At 42.2% G+C, this 21,622-nt stretch overlaps 1 protein-coding gene across 2 annotated transcripts in view; it reads left to right on the forward strand.

The window, feature by feature from the left end:
* NRBP1 (nuclear receptor binding protein 1) overlaps positions 1-21,622 on the forward strand; it is a 38,980-nt gene that overhangs the window by 250 nt on the left and 17,108 nt on the right. For both annotated transcript variants that reach the window (XM_060251337.1, XM_060251331.1), the window contains exons 2-7: positions 458-672; positions 16,799-16,921; positions 17,141-17,242; positions 17,348-17,437; positions 17,797-17,837; positions 18,479-18,573. In XM_060251337.1, coding sequence (XP_060107320.1) covers positions 478-672; positions 16,799-16,921; positions 17,141-17,242; positions 17,348-17,437; positions 17,797-17,837; positions 18,479-18,573 — 646 coding nt within the window. In that variant the 5' untranslated portion in view covers positions 458-477. The remainder of the gene's footprint in view (positions 1-457; positions 673-16,798; positions 16,922-17,140; positions 17,243-17,347; positions 17,438-17,796; positions 17,838-18,478; positions 18,574-21,622) is intronic.

The raw sequence follows: 21,622 nt of genomic DNA on the forward strand, positions 1-21,622 counted from the left end.
CTGGGTAGGCCGAGCTTCGCCTCAAGGGGGGGGGGGGTAACACAGCTCGTGGGGCCCCCTGCCCCGCCCCTCTCCCGCGTTTCCATGGCGCTAGCCGTGAGCAGAGGGAGGGTGACTCTGGCTGACCCCCCCACCCAAGGAGGCCACGCCCTCTTGAAGAGGATGAGTCTGGGGTGGGCGGCGGCTCAGGCCTTCCCTTCTCCGCAGGGGGGCTGGCTTAGGGAGGACAGCTGCTCATGACGCAGCCCGAGGGGGGTGAGACGAGAGATTACCATGGCAATAGGCCCCGCCTTCCCCCTGTGCCTCGTGTGGGGCAAGTACTCTTAAGATCCCCCGACCCCTTTTCCTTGTTGCTGCCCCCACAGCCGAGAAGGTCTTGTTTCCCCTTCCTTGTCATAGGCCCCATCCATGCCCCGCTGCAGCGTGACCCGGCATTCCCCTGACTTCCTCCGTGCAGGTTTGCGAGCCTTTCCCAAGATGTCTGAAGGAGAAGCCAAGCAGGTGCCCAGTAGCGGCTCAGACACGAAGCCGGACTCGGGGCCTGGCCTGGCCTCCTTGTCACCGCCCATGGCTTCTTCTGCCCCCCAAGAGGAGGAAGAGGAGGAGAGTGAGGACGAGTCAGAGATCCTGGAAGAGTCGCCCTGTGGAAGGTGGCAGAAGAGGCGGGAAGAGGTTTGTGGTGGGGATGATGGACCTGGGAGGGAAGTGGTGGTGAGGAGGGCACCGACAAAAAGGACCAGCTGTATTTCTTCAACTACTGTATGTTCATAGTGCTGGTAACCACGATCTTGACATTGGGTTTTTCCCAAGGACTGCAGGATTGAAGCTTGTTCTCTTTGAGTTTTTGCGAAAATCATTTGAAACTCCCCCATAAAGCTCTGTAGGACTTCCGAATTTTATTGCCAATGGTAGTGAGGATCCATATACCTAACTGAAAAAATGCTCTTAAGATCTGTCGTGCTTCACTTTACAATATTTGTCATTAAGTAATAGTTTGTCATGTAGATGAATGAGGATGAGAAATCAAGAATTGTGCCAGACAATGGTCTCTAGGCAAAGGGCTCCTCTTGTGTGCGTACAGCAATAGGCAAATAAAGCATCTGTTGTGTAAAGGGTTTGTCTAAGTGGGTGCTCAGGTTCTCTTTATGTGTGCTAAATGTTTAAATAGGGGGGAGTTGGCCTCAGGGAAACTGGGGTTGCTGAGCCTTCATGCACTTGCAGAAATAATAGCCCTCAAACTAACTCTGGTGTTGAAGCAGCAAGAGTCAATCTTTTTTCATGTTACTGGCAAAGAGAATCCTTGGGGTTGAGCTTCTCCAATCTTGTCTGTCCCACTCTTGTTTGATAGTATCTGGGTACTTTTGCTTCCTTGCATTTCAGTACTTATCAGAGGAATGGCAGAATCAACCTTGAGGTCCTGCACATGCTGTGCTCTTTGACTTGGTCAGTGGGGCTTTTGCAGTCACTTTATTTCAGGGGCTGGTTGCTTGCTTTTGCTTCTTTTTCTGTTTGAACTGATGAAGGCTCTGCAGAGAAATTTTACCAGTTTTGGCCTATCCTCTAGTCCAACCTCCAAGCAAGTTGTAGACTTGTAGTTTGTTTTTTTCCACCTCAACACAAATATTTGAATGTAAAATGATTTGTCTTAATGAGCTCTCAAGATGGCTGATTGCCTTCCAGCTGTTTGCGTTGCCCTTAGTTTAGTTTCCCTAGGAATGGAGTGGAGAATCCAGTTAAAGAAGACAGCACTAGAATAAATACTTGTGGAAATGTTGGAATGCTGTGGGAGAAAGCTGTATATGTTATTTTGCAACTGGGGTTTCTGTGCACCTCTCTGGTGTTTTGAACTTCTCTCAACTTGCAGAAGAGGATGTGGCTTGAAAAAAACTGGGGAGATGTGCTCAGAGGCTAAGTTGTAAGAATGAGCCTCTTTTGCTTACATGGCATAGAAGTGAAGGCAGGTTCTTTTACTTCCAGTTCTTGTGGGTTTTTTAGTCAGGGGTTAATTTTTTGTGTCTTTCTATTAAACTAGAAATTTTTTGTAAATCCCAGGGTATTCTTATTTTGTTGTTTGTATTTTGAAAAAGATAGTTATATGAGTCCTCAAGTTATGATTTTGTATGGGTTTTAATATAAAATTTAACTTCAGTGTAAAACTGATAGTTTGCTTTCATTTGGTTCCAAACTGTAGTGTGTTTTTTGGGATCTGTATCTAAATTTAATGCACTTTTTTGTAGCTTTCAAGGTAATGTCATGTTACTTTCCTTCTCCACAACAGCTGTGTTATGGCCATTTTGCACATTATATAGAGGCATGCCCAAATTAGCCATTGATTGAGTTTCTCAGCTAACTCTAGTCTTTCTCCTGGCCTCACAACCTGCCTGCCAAAGAGTTAGGAACCACTATTTTAAATTGCTGAGATTCTTCATGTGTGTTATGTCAGTCTTTACTTTAATGGTGGAATATTTATTTCCTTGTCTCTTCTTTTGGTAGTTTGTCCACTGGTTCATGGAATGTATTAGACATAGCATGTAAGACGTTGCTTTTTATCCACATTGTCCAGTGTGTATGAGGTGAAGTGCTAAAATTGAGCTTATGGTGTACAGAACTTGGGAATGTGGTTCATGACAGAAATCTCAAAGCAAATACAGAGGAGGTAATTCAATCAGAGGCTATGGACTTGATTGTCTTTGGTAGCATCTTGTTTTTGTTTTGCTTAGTCTGCCTCTCCCCCATTTCTTGGGCTGGGTAACAATATGCTTCTTGTGAAGAATCTTCAGAAAGAGCCAGTGTCTTGTCTTCTTGGGTTATATTTGGTGCACTTGCTCTAGCTCTCACTGTTTTCCTTCTTGTCCCAAAATAGATTTTCTGAAGGTTCCTTGTTGTGCCAAGTCTATTGGGGTTTTTTTCTTTGCTGGTTTTTTAGACAGACCCTTGCCTCTGCACCTTTGAATTCCTGCATTTCAGAGTAATTCTCCAAGTCATATTCTTCCTCCCCATTTTGGGGGCTGAGCATGTGGATGTTAAAAACAACTTTTGTGTGTTTTTGGGTTCAGATCTACAGTAAGTAATAATAATAATAATACTTTTTATTTATATCCCGCCCTCCCCGCAGAGCAGGCTCAGGGCGGCTCACAACACGTAAATACAATGTACAATAAAACCGTATACAATAATTACAATTTCAATTATAAAATCATCCTTAAAATCATTAAAACTTACATTAAGATTAACATTATTGTGCTGTAGTTAAGATCTTCCATAAAATCCAGTGACTAAAACATAAAACATATCCAGCAGGACTTTCTTGGCTCTGTATTAAGTGAAGGCTATTTTAAAGAGGTGGGTCTTGCAGGCCCTGCAGAATTGGTCTAAGCATCGCAGGGCCCGTACCTCCTCCGGGAGTTGGTTCCACAGTAGGGGAGCTGCTATGGAGAAGGCCCGATCCCGGGTAGTCTTCAATTTGGCCTCCCTTGGCCCAGGGATATTCAGCTGGTTCTTTCCAGCTGACCTCAGCGCTCTCTGGGGTTCATACGGGGAAAGACGGTCCCTCAAGTAGACAGGTCCTCGGCCATATAGGGCTTTAAAGGTGATAACCAGCACCTTGTAACGAACTCGGTATACCAGCGGCAGCCAGTGCAGTCCGCGCAGCCCTGGCTGTATGTGCTCCCATCTTGGGAGCCCCAACAACAGCCTAGCCGCTGCGTTCTGCACCAGCTGCAGCCGCCAAGTTCGGCACAAGGGCAGCCCCATGTAGAGGGTGTTACAGTAGTCCAGTCTCGAGGTGACCGTAGCATGGATCACCGTTGCTAGGTCCTGGCGCCCAAGGAAGGGGGCCAACTGCTTCGCCCATCGAAGATGAAAAAACATGAGCCAACCTGCCACGGCATGCAATGCTAAGTCCAGGTTTTCCAGGACGCAGTCAGGCCGGCCGTCCATTAGTAGATAGAGCTGGGTGTCATCTGCATATTGGTGGCACCCAAGCCCAAACCTCCGGGCAATCTGGGCAAGGCGGTGCATGTAGATGTTAAATAACATCGGAGAGAGAACTGCACCTTGTGGCACCCCGCACACTAGTGGGTGCCTCCGGGACAGCTCTCCCCCAATTGCCACCCTTTGTCCCCGACCATCAAGGAAGGAGGAAAGCCACTGTAAGGCGGACCCCCTGATCCCTGTGTTGTCATTGTCAGTGTGACTTGTAGTTTAACTACTAAAGGAAGTGGCATCACATCAAGAGAAGAGACAGTACTATTTGGGAATGTGTTCCTGATGCAACTCAGGTGACCACATCACCTAATATGTCATTCTGTTGGAATGCTGAATGAAGCAGCACCGAGTGACAGGACAGTGGGAGGAGAAGTGGAGACTTGCCAAAGAACAATAAGTTGTAGAGCAGTGAACTTCAGACAGATGGGAAAGAGGAGGGATTGTGAACTGTGACTGGAAAGGAATGAAAGGCCTGGCTGGCTATTTTCCTCTTTCTGGTCTGTGGCCCAGGAGGATCATGTAGGCAGCCTTGGTCTTGCTTGTGTTAGTGCTTATCCACAGTCCTCTTAGAAGAGACATGTTCTCTGCATGTGCTTGATACACACAAATAAAAGAACAACCGTAGCAGGCCAAATCATCAGTGTTTAAAAAAAAAGACCCAAGAATTTGGATAAAAAAAAACTATTTTTCTGTAATCAGTAGTGTGGGATTAGTACCAGGGAGACTTGAGTTCAAATTCCCAATCAGCCTTGAAGCTTTCTATAGTTCACCTTGGGCCAGTCACTGTCTCTGCTGAATCTGCCTCATTGGTTTGTTTTGAGGGTAAAATAAAGAAAAGAACAATGTATGCTGCCAGGAGCTCCTTGGAGGAAGAGAGGGGATAAAAATGTAATAGATCAGCCTAACTTCTTTTTTTGTGTGTTTTAAAACAATTTTATTTAGTAACATATGGTAACAATACCTATTTCTTGCATCATTAACTTCTTTTATCTATCCCATATGTTACTTTCTAACCACCCCTCCCCCCATTACTTGACCCCCGCCGGTGTTATTTACTTTTTTTTTTGTCCAAAAACTTTTTATTGAATTTGATAAACATACAAATAAAGCAATCAATGACTGTATCTGCAATCATTCTTTGTGTATAAGCATAGCATACCAGCAGAAAAAAAAAATATATATATATACACAAAATACAAACAAAACAACAAAACACAATATATAGATATACACACACACACATACACACACACACACACACACATATATATATATATATATATATATATATATATACACACACACATACATAATTGGCAGCTGAATTAAAAAAATAAGTACTCTGTCCATATATTAATTACATCAAATTGATACTGTCATAATATCTACCAGGTATACATGTACGCATTTGATCTACAGGACCAAAAGAAAATTTAAGAAATGGAAGCCACTTGTACATCAGAGATTCGTTACCTTCTGAATTGTTTATATTGCATAAACTATCTGCTATCTTGTCCATAGCATAGACCTCCCAGATTTTAGCATACCAGGCTTTAACTGGAGTAATATTGGGAGATTTCCGAAATTGGGCTAACACCATTTTAGCAGCAGCTAGTAAAAGGGATTTATTGAGAGAAGTAATAAGAATACCTTTCCAACAGTCAAGCAAAATGAGTTCCAATCTTAAGGGTAAACTATAGCCCGTGATATCCTTGATTTTTGCCACAATTACTGCCCAAAACGACTGTACCCTCGGGCAAGACCACCAGCAGTGTATAAATGTGCCCACCTCTCCACAATTTTTCCAACATTTGGAGGATTGATTTAACGCAATATGGCTTAATCTCTGAGGTGTTAAATACCACTGAAACAAAAATTTTTGAGTTTGTAATTGTATATTCAATGATTTTGAAACGAACAAAGGAGATGACCAGATTTGTTGCCAAACATCCTCCTGAAAATTAATTGAACTATTCCTTTGCCAAATTTCTTGATAGGATAACAAATCAACAGCATCAATGTCTAGCAAACCCTTATAAATACATGAAATCAGTCCCTTATGCTTTAAAAAAGGAGAATATAGCAAGTATTCAAAGAAAGTAAGAGGTCGATTGAAATTGTATTTCTTTGGGAGTGATGTCACCAAGTTGTTAGTTTGCAAGTATTCAAACCATGGGATTTTTGTCCCACCAGTTTTGTCGAGCATTTTTCCATTGGACAAAATATCCACAAACCTATAAAGATTATATTTTTTTCCAAATTGGAAAAGACTTGTAAAAAAACCCCGGTTGAAACCAAGAAACATCCATAAAATGAGATAGTGGAGACATTGGAGGGGCTAAAGAGAGGCGATGTTTGTCCCAAATCTGAAAAATAGCTTAAAATACTAATATTTAAAGGTACCCTTAACTAATAAAAACAAAGATTAATATCCTTCTTCCTTCTAATACTTAATCATTATCAAAAATGGTCCAATGTCCTTTTACTTTCCACTCTTTTTCTACATATCTTCTAAACTTTTTCCATTCCATCTTGAAAACTTCTAAATCATAGTCTCTTAAAATTCTTGTTAATTTGTCCATTTGTCCATTTCACTCCTTGTCATAATTTTTACAATCCAATCCCATTTCTCTGGTATTTTTTCTTGCTTTCACAACTGCGCATACAATGTCCTAGCAGCTGAAAGCAAGTACCAGATTACAGTTCTACTTTTGGAAATTTTTCCATTTGTAATCCCAACAGAAAAGTCTCTGCAACTTTCTGAAATTCATATCCCAAGATCCTAGAAATTTCTTGTTGAATCATCTGCCAATACTTTTTTGCTTTTTCACAAGTCCACCACATATGGTAGAAAGAACCTTCATGTTTTTTACATTTCCAACATCTATCTGGCATCTTATTGTTCATCTTTGCCAACTTTTTAGGAGTCATATACCATCTATACATCATTTTAAAACAGTTCTCTTTAATACTGTGACATATCGAAAGCTTAATAGAATTCTTCCACAAATATTCCCAAGTTTCCATCTGTATTTCTTTATTTACATTAATTGTCCACTTTATCATTTGAGATTTCACTACTTCATCTTCCGTAGACCATTTTAGAAGTAATTTATATAGTTTTGAAATTAATTTTTCATTATCTCCAAGCAGAACTCTTTCCATTTCTCTTTGCTCTTTTCTTATTCCTTCAGTTTTAATATCCTTTTCCTCAAGCTCTTTATTTGTTGCATTTGAAACCAATCATATTTATTATTCAGTTCTTCAGCAGTTTTCAATTCTATTTTGCCACTTTGTATTTTTAATAGTTGGTTGTATGACAACCACTTTTCTTCACCCATCTCAGCTGTTATTTTTATTACTTCTGCTGGCACTATCCATAACGGCTTTCTCTCATCCCCATATTTCTTATATTTCATCCACGTATTTAACAGGTTGTTTCTTATATAGTGGTGAGAAAAAAACCCATCCATCTTTTTTTCCCATAATACATATAAGCGTGACAGCCAAATTTATTTCCATGACCTTCCAACGCTAAGAGTTTTTTGTTTAACAGCATTATCCATTCTTTTATCCACACTAAACAAACTGCTTCATGATATAATTTTAAGTCTGGTAATTGAAATCCACTTCTCTCTTTTGCATCTGTTAACATTTTCATTTTAATTCTTGGTTTCTTCCCAGCTCACACAAATTCTGAGATTTTTCTTTGCCATCTATTAAATTGTTTACTGTCTTTCATAATCGGAATAGTTTGAAACAAATACATTATTCTTGGCAGAATATTCATTTTAATTGCAGCTATTCTACCCAGCAATGACAAGTTAGGTTTATTCCATTTTATCATATCTTCATCCATTTTACGCCATAGCTTTTCATAATTGTTTTTAAACAAATCAATATTCTTCATTGTTATCTCCACACCCAGATATTTTACCTTAGAGGTAACTTCACAACCCGTTAGCTTCTGCAATTCCTTTTGTTTATTTACTTGTATATTTTTACATAAAAGTTTTGATTTTTCTTTATTAAGTCCCACCAATTCTCCATATTCTTGTATTTTAGCTAACAACAAAGGTGTTTTCTAGAGATGTCACTGTTTCTTTATTCTGTAGTAAATCTTCATTTAATCTCCATCTTCTTGACTTTTTAGACAATTTTGTAATCCACATTATTGGGTTGTGGTCAGTCCCTATTTTGGGTAAAATCTCTATTTTTTTTTGTTATAAGGCCTAAATCCTTAGTGCCCCACAGCATGTAAATTCTGGAAAAAGTATTATGTCTTGCTGAAAAAAAGGTATAGTCCCGCATTTCAGGGTTAAATTTTCTCCATATATCTTCCAAATTTTCTTGTTTGACCAATTCAAAAAAAGACTTTGGCAATTTCCCTTCCTTATTTCTTTTCCCCTCAGACCTATCCAGTGTATTCTTAATTGTTCCATTAAAGTCCCCCATTATCAAAACTTGATCATATGTCACTTCATCAAATTGTTGTATAATATCTTTTAAAAAAGCATCCTTTGCTCCATTTGGTGCATACAGTCCCAACATTTTTTTTGCATTCAATGTTATTTCTACCGCAACAAATCTTCCATCTTTATCTTTAAACACTAATTTCGGGTCCAGTTCTTGTTTAATATAAAAGATCACTCCCCTTTTCTTCTGTTCAGCCAATGAATGAAATTCTAGTCCCAATTGCTTATTCCATAAAAATTTGTAATCCTTTTGTTTAATATGTACTTCTCGTAGACAAGCTATATTACAATTTTGCTTTTTAATCCAATGAAATGTTGCCTTTCTTTTTTGTGGTGAATTTAGTCAATTTACATTCCAATATATTAATTTGTAATCCATCATGGTGCAAATTCTTTGTGTTCTTCAAAAAATCAACGCAGTCCCTGTGTGTTTGTAATTGTAATCCTTCTTCCTTGGAGTTCAAAGCTCAAACCTTCAGGTATTATCCATCTATACCTCATTTCATTGTCCCGTAATTTTTCTGTCAATTTCTTATATGCTCTTCTGTCGTTTATCACTTGTCTTGGCAACTCCTTCATAATTCTTACTCTGCTGCCTCCTACTATCAATGTCTTTTCAAAATTTTTATTCATAATTTTTCCCACCATTTCTTTTGTCATATATCTTATAACCACATCTCTTGGTAGATAATTTTTTTTAGCATAAAGTGAGTTCACTCTATACATATAGTCATACATGTTTCTAGTTCCTTCAGGATCTTCCTCCAGAAATTCTGCAATTATTATTATATATTCTTTCAAGTCAGTTTCTTCATCCTCAGGTACTCCTCTCAGACGTATCTGAGTCTCCATCAATTTGCAGTCATGAATTGCCACCTTTATTTGTATTTTTAACAAGGTGGAATCATGTACTTTCACTCCCACCTCTTGCACTTTCTTTGATGTAACCACAGTCTCATTTCTGAGATCCTCAGTATCATTTTTTAGCTCTTCAATATCTTTTCAGATTTCTTTTTTGGAAGCAGTTATCATTTCCTTCATCCCTTTCATTATCCTGGCTTCCATTGCATCCAATTGGTCCTGCATTTTCCCCAATGAAGCAGTCCTTGCACGGGTTTGCTTGTGGTCTGACATGTAAAAACACCGAAAAATTTGACTTCACCAAATTAAATTTCAGCTATCAGATTTAAGAGTGAAGCTTGCTTTCTTCAATAAGCCTAATTTCACCATCCTCAGAGCCTTCTGGGCTCAGATATTAATCTTTAAAGTTTTTATTTTCTCCAAAATGGCGTTGCGACTTTCTGCTTCACTTTAATTTTTTTTCTTTTTTCCTCTAAAAAGGCTTCTAAAATGTTTATTAACAATAATGTCCAATAGCATTTACCTTATAATCGTCACCTCTGTCGGCTCCACCAATTTTTAACGTCCAGAACGCTTTAAAAGTTTTATTTAAATTTTGGCCTCCTTGCAATGGCCACCGATGTTTTTCTGTGATATTATAGTCCTAGAGTAGGCTGGCTGCTTCAATGATTTCCCTTTTTTCATCCAACACTTCCTGCTTTGCTTGCCACCAAATCCCATTTTCGCTGGTAGAGAGATCTCACGATGCTTGACGTATTTCCTGTGTTGACTGTGGGAGCTGCAGTTCTATGACAATGGGGCTTTTTCTCAAAAACCGCAAGCAGACCAAACAATAAATTCCTTTCCAATTTTTAACACTGTCCTTTAAGTTTACAAAGTCCAAATTTCGCCCCTTCTCCCCTTCTTCCAAGCTTTCTAGATTTCAATTTCCCACCTTCTGATTTTATTTTGTTTAACTTTAATTAGTCCCGGAATGAAAGATAGCAATCTGTACCTTTTCTGTAGTTATCCAGATCAACACCGGTCTTGTATAGCTTTAGATGCTTAGTAGTATCAAAGAAGATTAGGATCCTGTCGAGCTTAAGTCAAATAAATGACTCTGGAAACTTCTGCAGATGATGAAAATGCAACTCGTCTCCAGAGACCCTTCAAAGCCTCAAAGGAGCCCCCCCCCCAGGACTCCCTTTTAGCCAAAGTAAATTTCCTCAAAGTTTCCTGTGCATATCTTGGACTAATCTCTGACTGAGAAAAGTAGGCAGTAGGCATTAGATTGCCTTCCACTATCCCGAACAGAAGTTCCACCCTGCTCCCCTTCGGAGAAGCAGTTCAGCTCGGCATTTTCCAACCCCGGAAGTTCCAGATCAGCCTAACTTCTGACTCAGAGAAGCTGGTGGAAAGTGCTGTTGAATTATTTAGAAGAGTGAGGTTTATGAGGAAGCTTCATCTTGGCTTCTACAAAAAACAAAGAACTTGGACAGGTTGAGGCAGAGCATTTGTTTTGTGTGCAGAAAGCCCTATGTTCAATCCCTGGCATCTCCAATTAAAAGGGTCAGGTGGAAGGTGATGTGAAAGACCCTGGAGAGCCACTGCCAGTCAGAGTGGACAATGCTGACCTTGATAGGACTGAGTGTCTGACTTGGTATAAGGCAGCTTCAAGCATTCATCTTGTTTTCCTGACTTGAAGTTATGGCTCCTTCATTTAAAACAAAAGCTAATGGCCTGGGGGCAACATGAGAGAGACTCATAAAATTCTTAATGTAATTTAGAGTAGATAATGAAATATTCTTCCTGAGTAGTAGCTTTTCGGGTTATCCATTGAAATGAGAATGTCATTGATTCAGGACTCACACAGGAAATCTTTCATTCAATGTATAATTAACTTATGAAATTGCTATCATAAGGTGGACAAATGACCACAAGTATATATGGCTTTGAAAAGGATTGGCCAACTCCACAGAACATGGAGCGATTATATACTGTGTATGTGTGAAGTGCCATCAAATCACTTCCGACTTATGATGACCCTGGGAATTAAAGTGACTTCCAGAATGTTCTACCATTAACAGCCTTGCTCGGGTTTTGCAAACTGAGGGCTGTGGCTTCTTTAATTGAGTTAATCCATCTCAGGTTGTGTCTTTCTCTCTTCCTGCTGCCTTTAACTTTTCCTAGCATTGTTGTCTTTTCATGGTGGTTGTCTTTTCATAATGTTACCAAGCCATCATTTTAGCTTTTAACGAGAGTTAAGGCTTGATCTATTCTATAACCCACTTGTCTTCTTGGTGTCCACAGTACCTGTAAAATTCTCCTCCTACAGCACATTTCAAATGAAACTCTATACTACCAGCCATGATAACTGTATGGAATCTCTGCCTTCAAAAGCAGCATATTTCTTCAGTACCAGAGTATCTGGGCGGCCACTATTAGACGAGGACTGCTGGACTGTAGATGAAGCCTTAGGGTCCAGTCTAGCAACTGACTTGTAGTCAGTTTAATCTGAGTTTCACTGAGCCTTTGATTCATAAGACTGTTTGCTTGTTTGCCTGCACTAGCACCTAAGCACTGAATATTGGTGCCTGTGATTTTGAAATGTTTTACTAGTCCTTTTGATGAGGCTTTTAAAAAATCACCGGTATAAGAGGGAGGAGCCATAGCTCAGTGATAGAGCATCTACTTGGCCTACAGAAGGGCCCACATTCAGTCCCTGGCATCTCCAGATAAAAGTTTCAAGTACTAGGTAATGTTAAAGACCTTTTGCTTGAGACTCTAGAGCAGGAGTGGCCAAACTTGCTTTATGTAAGAGCCACATAGAATAAACATCAGATGTTTAAGAACCACAACATAGATATCAGATGTTTGAGAGACAGAAGGGAGGGAGGGTGGAAAGAAAGCAACTTTAAATGAATTCTCCAAGCCTGCTGGTGGCTGGCTTGGAGAAGTGATTTAAAGAGAGAAATGTCTTCTCCAAGCTGGCTGATGGGAGGGGGTGGGGTTTGAGAGCCACACAATATGTGTGAAAGAGCCACATGTGGCTTCCAAACTGCAGTTTGGTCATCCCTAGAGAGTGCTGCCTGTCTGAGTAGACAATAATGTCTTCAATGGACCAAGGATCTAATTCAGCACAAGGCTGCTTCATGTTTTTGAGGCAGATTATCCTTGGGGAGGAGAGCCTTGTATTTCCAAAAAGTTTGTTCCTGTTGATGGCCTCCTCTTTTCTTGACTTACACCTAGTGTGAAGCCTTTCTTAGATGTCTGCCTCTTGAGTCCAGGTGAAGCTTCAATGACAGTTTGATCTCTTAGGCATCTTGAGGTTTTGTTTTTTCTTGCTGAGTTCAGCCTCTCCCTCTCCTCCCTTCCCTTTTCTTTCACAGAGTCTTAGTTGGCACCTGTGTACAGTTCGGTTGTGAAATATTTCCTTTTTAGATCTCTAACTTCCTGCTTATTTTTTAAATTCCAGTTTAGATGGGGGCTGTTGTTCCCTCTTATGTATCCCTCAGAATTAAAAGCTTAACTGTGCTCTGTAACTTTTAACATTTTAAAAGAAAGTAATGGAAGGTGAATAAACTGATTAAATATTCCCTTGCCAGATCTTGGTTGCTAGAGCTGGGGTACATTGTGTTCTGAGAGCTATGATAGCAGCAAGTTAAAATATCCCACACAATTAGAGGTCAGAAGTTTTCAGACTTTGGCGTCACTGTCTTTTAAAATCCACACCTGGGTCCCACTATTGACTTCACAACCCATGTGTTCTTCTAAGACTTGTAATTGGGAAGGAGGTTTTGTGTTTGTCAGCTGCAAACACTGGCTTGTATCCAGCCATCTGTGAGGTTTCCTGTGCTCCTTTAAGTTCCTTTAAGCGAAGGAAAGTTAGTCCAAGTTAGGTTAATAAAAGGGAACACAGGCTGTGGCAAATCAAATGCAAGTCTGTGCTCAGTCAGGCAAAAGGAGACTATGAGGAGCATATTGCAAAAAACATAAAAGACCAACAATAAAAATTTCTTAAAATACATTAGAAGCAAGAAACCAGCCAGGGAGGCAGTGTGGTCCTTGGATGACCAAGGGATAAAAAAATTACTGAAGGAGGATAGGGAAATGGCTGAAAAGCTGAATGCTGGGTTTTTTTGCCTGTCTTTGCTGTGGAAGATAAGAAGTGTTTGCCCACTCCACTTGCTTTACGTAAGAGCCACATAGAATAAACATCAGATATTTGAGAACCACAAGACATGAATTTCAGATGTTTGAGAGACAGAAGGGAGGGAGGAGGGAGGGTGGAAAGAAAGCAACTTTAAATGAATTCTCTGTATGATTTCACTGATTTTGGGAGGGGTGTTGAAAGACCTGAATCAGATTGAGGTGACAAGAGAGGAAGTCCTACGACTGATAGATAATTTAAAAACTAATAAGTCACCAGGTCTGGATGGCATACACCCAAGAGTTCTGAAAGAACTCAAAGGTGATCTTGTGGATCTCCTGACAAAAATATGTAATCTTTCGTTAAAATCTGCCTCTATTCCTGAGGACTGGAAGGTAGCTAATGTCACCCCCATCTTTAAAAAGGGTTCCAGAAGAGATCTGAGAAATTACAGGCCAGTCAGTTTGACCTCAATACCAGGAAAGTTGGTGGAAACTGTTATTAAAGAGAGAATTAATAGGCATATTGATGAACGAAAGTTATTGAGGAAGACTCAGTATGAGTTCTGCAAGGGAAGATCTTGTCTCACTAACCTGTTAGAGTTCTTTGAGGGGGTGAACAAACTTGTGGACAAAGGGGACCCAATAGATGTTGTTTACCTTGACTTCCAGAAAGCTTTTGATAAAAATTTCTCATCAGAGGCTCCTAAGTTAAGCTCAAGAGTCATGGGGTAAAAGGACAAGTCTTTTTGTGGATCAGAAACTGGCTAATTAATAGAAAACAGAGAGTGAATATAAATGGGCAATTTTCTCAGTGGAGGGTGGTAATCAGTGGTGTACCGCAGGGCTCAGTACTGGGTCTGATGCTTTTTAACTTGTTTATTAATGATTTGGAATTGGGAGTAAGCAGTGAAGTGGCCAAGTTTGCGGATGACACTAAATTGTTCAGGGTGATGAGAACCAGAGAGGATTGTGAGGTACTCCAAAGGAATCTGTTGAGGCTCGGTGAGTGGGCGTCAACGTGGCAAATGAGATTCAGTGTGGCCAAATGCAAAGTAATGCACATTGGGACCAAAAATCCTAACTATAAATACAAGTTGATGAGGGTGTGAACTGGCAGAGACTGACCAAGAGAGAGATCTTGGGGTCATGGTGGATAACTCACTGAAAATGTTGAGACAGTGTGCGACTGCAATAAAAAAGGCCAGCATCATGCTGGGAATTATTAGGAAGGGGATGGAAAACAAATCAACCAGTATCATTATGCCTCTGTATAAATTGATGGTGCAGCCTCATTTGGAATACTTTGTATAAGTCTGGTCACCACACCTCAAAAAAGATATTATAACATTGGGAAAAGTGCAGAAAAGGGCAACTAGAATGATTAAAGGTTTGGAACACTTTCCCTATGAAGAAAGGTTAAAACGCTCTTTAGCTTGGGGCTCTTTAGCTTGGAGAAACGTTGACTGAGGGGTGACATGATAGAGGTTTGCAAGATTATGCATGGGATAGAGAAGGTAGAGAAAGAAGGACTTTTCTCCCTTTCTCACAATATGAGAACTCGTGGACATTCATTGAAATTGCTGAGCAGGAAGTACTTCTTCACCCAAAGGGTGATTAATACATGGAATTCACTGCCACAGGAGGTGGCGGTGGCTGCAAGCATAGACAGCTTCAAGAGAGGATTGGATAAACATATGGAGCAGAGGTCCATCAGTGGCTATTGGCCACAGCATATTGTTGGAACTCTCTGTCTGGGGCAGTGATGTTCTGCATTCTTGGAGCTTGGGGGGGGGGCAACAGTGGAAGGGCTTCTAGTGTCCTTGGCACCTGTTTTTTTTTTTTTTGGCCACTGTGTGACGGTGTTGGACTGGATGGGCCATTGGCCTGATCCAACATGGCTTCTCTTATGTTCGTATATGTTCTTACTTTTGAATATTTTATGCTGGGCTGATTTTGAACAGAGAGGATACAGCCATTGCAAGGAGCAGCAGAAGGCTTACAGCCTGGCTGAGGCAGGTCCCATTGTAGCCAACAAGCTGGGAAAGAAAGGGGTTCACCCAGCTGGGCAGTGTCACTCCTGTGACCCTTCTTAACAAGTCTACTGGCAGCACCTGAGACAAGCAAAAGTGGAGATGAGAAGAAGGGGATACTTTGGAGCTAGATGCTTAGGCCAAAACAAGGAATGGGGAACAATCCAGCATTATTCCCCAAGGGAATCTCACATGGAAGTTACCCCAGCATGAGGACACAAATAGAGAGGCTGATGCCTGTGGTGGGATTGAGACTGAAGCTTGGGAGTTTTCTCTCCTTCCTCCCACAAAGGAATCACAGCAGGAATACTTCAGTTTTAAAGGGAGAGGTCTCTACTAACAAGTGGATTAGTAAAGTTACCCCTCAGTCCAGTTAGTACTGTTAGTCGTCACCCCTGTTAGTACTGAGGCAGGCTTCCCCTGACATGGCAGAGGGCAAGAAATTAGCTAGGGTAAGCACAGACTACAGCTAGAATAAAATAAGCAACTCCAGGTTTCTTGGTCTTGAGATTTCAGCCTTCAGGATTCAACAGCCGGGAGACACAACAAGAATTCTGGAGGGAAAAATGAACAGGCTTTGATCTCTCACTGGATGTGTTACTTCTAAACAGCCTATAGTGAAGTGCCTCCAGATTCTCTCCAGTTCCAGCCATTGGCCTACATCTAACCATTTCACTCACAGAATGTGGCACTTTTCCTAATTTTTTTTCTGTTTTAGAAACACTTTCTGACCACCAGAAAGATCTCTCCCAGGGCCACAAGACTGACACAGAGGAACAGGCGTGTGAGCTGGAGGACATGAGTGAGGAAGGATGTCAGGATGAATCGGTCCTCCTTCCTCTTCTGCAAGTGCAGCTCCACCAAGGAAAAGGATCAGTTTCATGCCTCATTCTTCCTTTGTCCTTCCTGTTTGCCCAATGACCCACACAGTTACTCTTCCGCAAAGATCCCACAAGCATAGGACTGAGCTTTCTGAGAGTTGGAAAAGATTGCAGGAATCCTTCTTACATTTTACAGCTTCCATTACTTCATTTGTTTCCATTTCTTTGTTCCATTACTTTGTGGCTTTTTTTAATACCTATTTGTGCCTTTCCTGACTTGCAGTTTATATTTTATAAGTATTTCACACTGAGCTGATTTTTGGTGAAGGGTAGCATCGCCTGATTACTGGGGAGACTCTTTTAGATCTTGTATGTCTGATCTTCTGCCAGTTTCAGCAACAATTTGACTGTGCTGTGTGTAGAGGCGGGTCTTAGCTCTAACCTATCAGCTACCTAAGTCTTCACTCTCTCATGTGCTCATCTCTCTCACTAGGTAAATCAGCGCAATGTTCCTGGGATTGACAGTGCCTACCTGGCGATGGATACTGAAGAAGGTGTGGAAGTTGTATGGAATGAGGTTCAGTTTTCGGAGCGCAAGAATTTTAAGCTTCAGGAGGTGTGTGATGCTCATACTTCTATATAGGAGCCACAACTTGTGGCTGACCTCACTGGGCAGTGGGATATCTGTGCAGATCGCTAGGCAAAGTGGACTGGCTCGACTGCATCCACAGTTGTGGGGTGGGGTGAACTGCAGGCCCGGCTTGAGGTTGTGTTGCAGGCCTGCTGATGACAGCTCCACTTTGGAGTGGTGACTCCGCTCTGTTTGTTGCTGCAGGAGAAGGTCAAAGCTGTCTTTGACAATCTAATCCAGCTGGAACATCTGAATATTGTCAAATTCCACAAGTACTGGGCTGATGTGAAGGAGAACAAGGCCAGGGTAAGTGGGGCTGATGTGAAGGAGAACAAGGCCAGGGTAAGTGGGGTGTTGGGCTTTTGAAGAAACAAGAGGTGGTAACCTTCCTTCCCGCCATTCCTTTGCCAGGTGATCTTCATTACAGAGTACATGTCCTCTGGCAGCCTGAAGCAGTTTCTGAAGAAAACAAAGAAGAACCACAAGACTATGAATGAAAAGGTGACCCCTTGTTCTTTTTGCTGATAGCCCAGAAATCATGCCTGCTTGCTTTGTCCTTCATTCCAGGACTGCTGTAGCCCTTGGACAGGAGTTCTATGCTGCTGTTTCTCTTCTGCCCACTAGTAGCCACAGATCTGGAGAGGCAATGGTCAGCAGATGGCTGGCATGTATCTTCAGTTCCTCCTAGGGTAGGGTTAAGGGGAAGCAGCCAAGGTTTGAAAACTTAGAAATGTCTGGGGACAAGAAATAAGGGGAGAACTTGGCTGAACTTAGTCTTTGGGTCTGAGCTTCTGTATGAGGACCATAGTGGACATTGCTTAATGTCTCTTGGTGATGAACTTCTCTGAACTGTGTTGCAGGCTTGGAAGCGTTGGTGTACCCAAATCCTTTCTGCTCTCAGGTATGCATGTGAGAGAAGCTTTTGGGGGCTGGCATCATGTTAGTGGAAAATAACTGTATGTGCCTAGATGAACACAGACACACCCATCTGTCCAAGCAATTAGTGGAATGACTGAAATTTGCTGTCTGCATAGGCTAGCCTGGGGAATGCTTCTGGAGAGTAGAAAATGATTTTAAAAACCAGATCTTTGGCAAAATTTAATCTTGTCCTCTGTGGCACAGGCATTTTTACAGGTGGAGGAAGATACTGTGTGGCTCGGTCTTTGCTAGTTCATTACATTTCCTCTTGGAAGACTCAATGAAGTTTGGTCTGCCTTAGGTCTTCCCTTCCAAAGCATCATAAAGATGGGGATTATGGCAGAGCTCTGTTCCTGTTTTTGCAAGGTTTTTAGTGTGACATGCTGTCCCACTCTTCCCCCTCTGGTGCTGAGGGTATTGGTTTGGCATCCATCCCATCAGTCATTGCCCCTTGGATTGTGAGCATACATGCTGGCCAAGGATAGCCAGCTGCTCCCTTTCTGGGGCTTCTTGAAAGATTCATGCCCTTCAGTGCCGTATGAAACTAGCTCCTAGTTCAGTGCATCTTGCATGATTGCTGCAAGCAAGAACTTAGCTTACTCTTTTCCTGTGTTTCCTTTCCAGTTACCTCCACTCCTGTGACCCCCCGATTATTCATGGAAACTTGACTTGTGACACCATCTTTATCCAGCACAATGGGCTGATCAAGATCGGGTCAGGTAAGACTGTACTGGGTGGGGTGGGGTGGTGTCACTGCCAGTGAGGAAACATTTGGCCAGAAAAGGAGACTTGATCCTTCCATTTTGCTGCTGGGTTAGAGAGGTTGTCTTACTATTTGCCCTGTCCTTGGAACAGGTTCTTCCACCAGCCCTGGGCAGGGTGAGACCAAGGGGAAGGGCTAACTGGGAACACATCTGCTGCCTGTAGGATTCTGGGGCCTCTGTTTATAGCAAATGGTGCTGACCTCTGGAAACCTCCTGGAAAACTCCACTGCCCAAGGACACTCTACCCTGAGCTGCTCCTATTGCAGGCTGCCCCAGTATCCCTTCTGCTTTCTACTCCATAGGAAAAGCCAGGAGGGGGGGGCAGAATGCTGAGCTGCTTTGCTCTGTGCTTGCCAACCAGGCCACTCAACTCTCTTGGAAGAGAGACAGGAAACTCTGCTGTGATTCATCTCTGACCCTGTGCTGCCATCTTTTGATCTCTGTCCTTCAGGCAGCAGCTCCCTGGAGATCTGGGGCATGGGGCTGGCATTCTGGGCTCTCAGGGGAGTGCTCTTTGTTCTTGGCAGTCTCTATGCCAGTCTTGTGCTTTTGTCATTCTGTCCAGAGCTCTGGCAGGGCTGAATGTCAGCCAGTGGGGTAGCAGGGGAAGGGTGGCTAGAGTTGTCGGGCTTCTTCCCAAGTAAACATAGTTGCCAGAGCAGCTTGGGATGTCATCAGCCTTGCCTTGAGAGTTCTTTTCAGCAAGCAAAGTGTTCTTGTTATTGTGTGGTGCCGTCGGCTGCTCTGGTTTGTGTTCCCTCTTGTGCCTCTTCTGTTGTGGCTGCTTGTGGATCCTCTCTAGTAAAATGGATTATATCGCTTTAGGTCTTAAATTCCTTTTGGCATTTGAGGCAGGCCAGTTCAGAAATCTCTCTGTCCCTTGAGAGGGGAACACTTTTGTCATGAGCAAGCTGGATGGGAGGTCTGGGAGAGACATTAGTTGCCTTATACTATCCACAGGTTTTGCTTATAATGTCACAACAAAATTAGTTGGCGTAACCATGCTTCCCTCTCCAGCTGTAGCTGGAGTGGAGGAAGTAGACAAATTGGTTGGGCTAGAGATGTTCCAAAGAATTCTTGGCACAGTGCCAAATAAAGTTCCCAGGATTTTTTTGAGGTGTCATAGCAATCAAACTGGTTTAAAGCCATTCTGTTGTACATCTGCCTAGATATGCAGGTATTCATGGGGCTATGGGAGTAGGCAGTTCCTGTGTGTGGTAGGGGAGGGGAAGGGATGCATTATGGACTCGTTATTCTGTCATTTTAGTCCCAAAACTTCTGTGAGGAATCCCATCCAGGTTTTCAGAAATGCCGTACCTGGGAGGTATGCCTTTGTACTGCCTTTCACAAATACAAGCATTGCCACTCTGGATCAGCTTAAAGTATCATACAGTCTCTTAACAAGATGCCTCTGTGAAGCTTCCGCTTGCTCTTTGTCTGCAGCATCTAATAATCTGCGCAAAACTCCTTCTGGACATGGTGGTTCCATCCTTGGATATAATGGCTGACAACTGTCAATACACCTCCTCACATTTGAAGAACAACAACCGCCCTTTGTATTAGTGCTTAGCGTGCCTTAAAGCAGTGAATTCCATAAGTTAAGTATGCATTGCCTCTGGAGAGAAGTGGAATGTGAAAGAGCACAAAGTTCTGTGAAGCAAAGGCCAGTACTACATTCTCATGAGAGCAGTAACATTTGGTTCCTTCCATTTGTAAAAAGACATACATACAGCTCCGTGGGAAGGATTTCCAAACCCAGCAGCAGATCAACCAGCCCTTGGTTTTCTGCTCCTCAATTGCCACAGCTGGAGGAAGGTGTATTGTTTGGGACTTGGACCAAGAGCTGAGTTTAGAAGGCTTTGTTGTCTGTTTGCAGAGCCTTCTTTAATGTGCCCCACATATTTAAGATAGTGCATTTGCTGAAGCATATTCTCTCCCCCCCCCTTAGTTGTACATTTGCTTTTTCTTATAGGAGAGGCAGTTCCATTTGCCAAGCGCTGAGCCCTTGGCGAAGGATGCTACCTTATTTGGAGAGGAAGCTGTGCTGTTTTGAGGATCCCTGTATGGGTTAAGAGCCCCTGGTTTGCCATATGGTGGACTTTGCTGGCAGGCCCAGCCTTAGGGTGGAAGACTAGGGGGAGGGGGAGAGATGCCTTAAGTGCAATGATTGATTGCCATTTCAGACTTTATAACTTACACTTTAAGGCGCTGTGCTGTGTTTGGGGACAAGAAATTGGATCCCCAAATGGCATTTCTTACACAGATCTGTACAGTCCCCATCAGTTATAGCAGAGTTTCCAGGGCCATTAAAAAAAAAAAGCAGGAAAGAGCATTTCTGTTTGACCAAGAACATGGAATGACATCACTGGCTGGACCTGTCTAGCTGGACTGGCAACTGGATTCTTGAGCAAACTCATCGGCTAGCTACGGGAAGGCATATACAGCACCTGTCTCACAAGGATAAATGAAGGAACAACAAATACTGTGATGACTGAAAGCATGCCAGCCATGATGGTGGGAGGGTAGCTTGGCACACCTCCTTCTGTCACTTCAAGTTAATAAAATTCTGTGGAAGTTCTTGAATGGGTTCGGTTACACACTCTCTCTCTCTCCTTCATGCAGCTCTGTGTGACCTGGAGCTCTCAAGATCCGTATCTTGTTCATTGCAGTCAAAGAGGAAAAGTCATTGTGCTCCAGTGCCAAAGCAAGGAAGAGCTCTTGCCAAGTCTGTTTCTAAGAAGAACACTTGCCTCTTGTTGGGTGGGATATCTGACTAGGGAGAGCCACATATGCTGATGGCTTCAGACTGCCATCAGGAAACTCTGTGTGAATTTGTTCTGGAAGTTAACTTGAAGTTTGCGGTTCCATCCTTGATGGGGCAGGGCCTGTTGTGGAGGAAAAATCCTGCTGTCTGTGTGACTCTGACGTGTTTCATGAATTTTACCTGACTACTATTTAGGTTGTGGCAGTCTAGGTTGAATTCATTCAAGATGTTTGAAACTGC

The sequence above is a fragment of the Heteronotia binoei genome, chromosome 1, assembly GCF_032191835.1.
Source record: "Heteronotia binoei isolate CCM8104 ecotype False Entrance Well chromosome 1, APGP_CSIRO_Hbin_v1, whole genome shotgun sequence".
Lineage (NCBI taxonomy): Eukaryota > Metazoa > Chordata > Lepidosauria > Squamata > Gekkonidae > Heteronotia > Heteronotia binoei.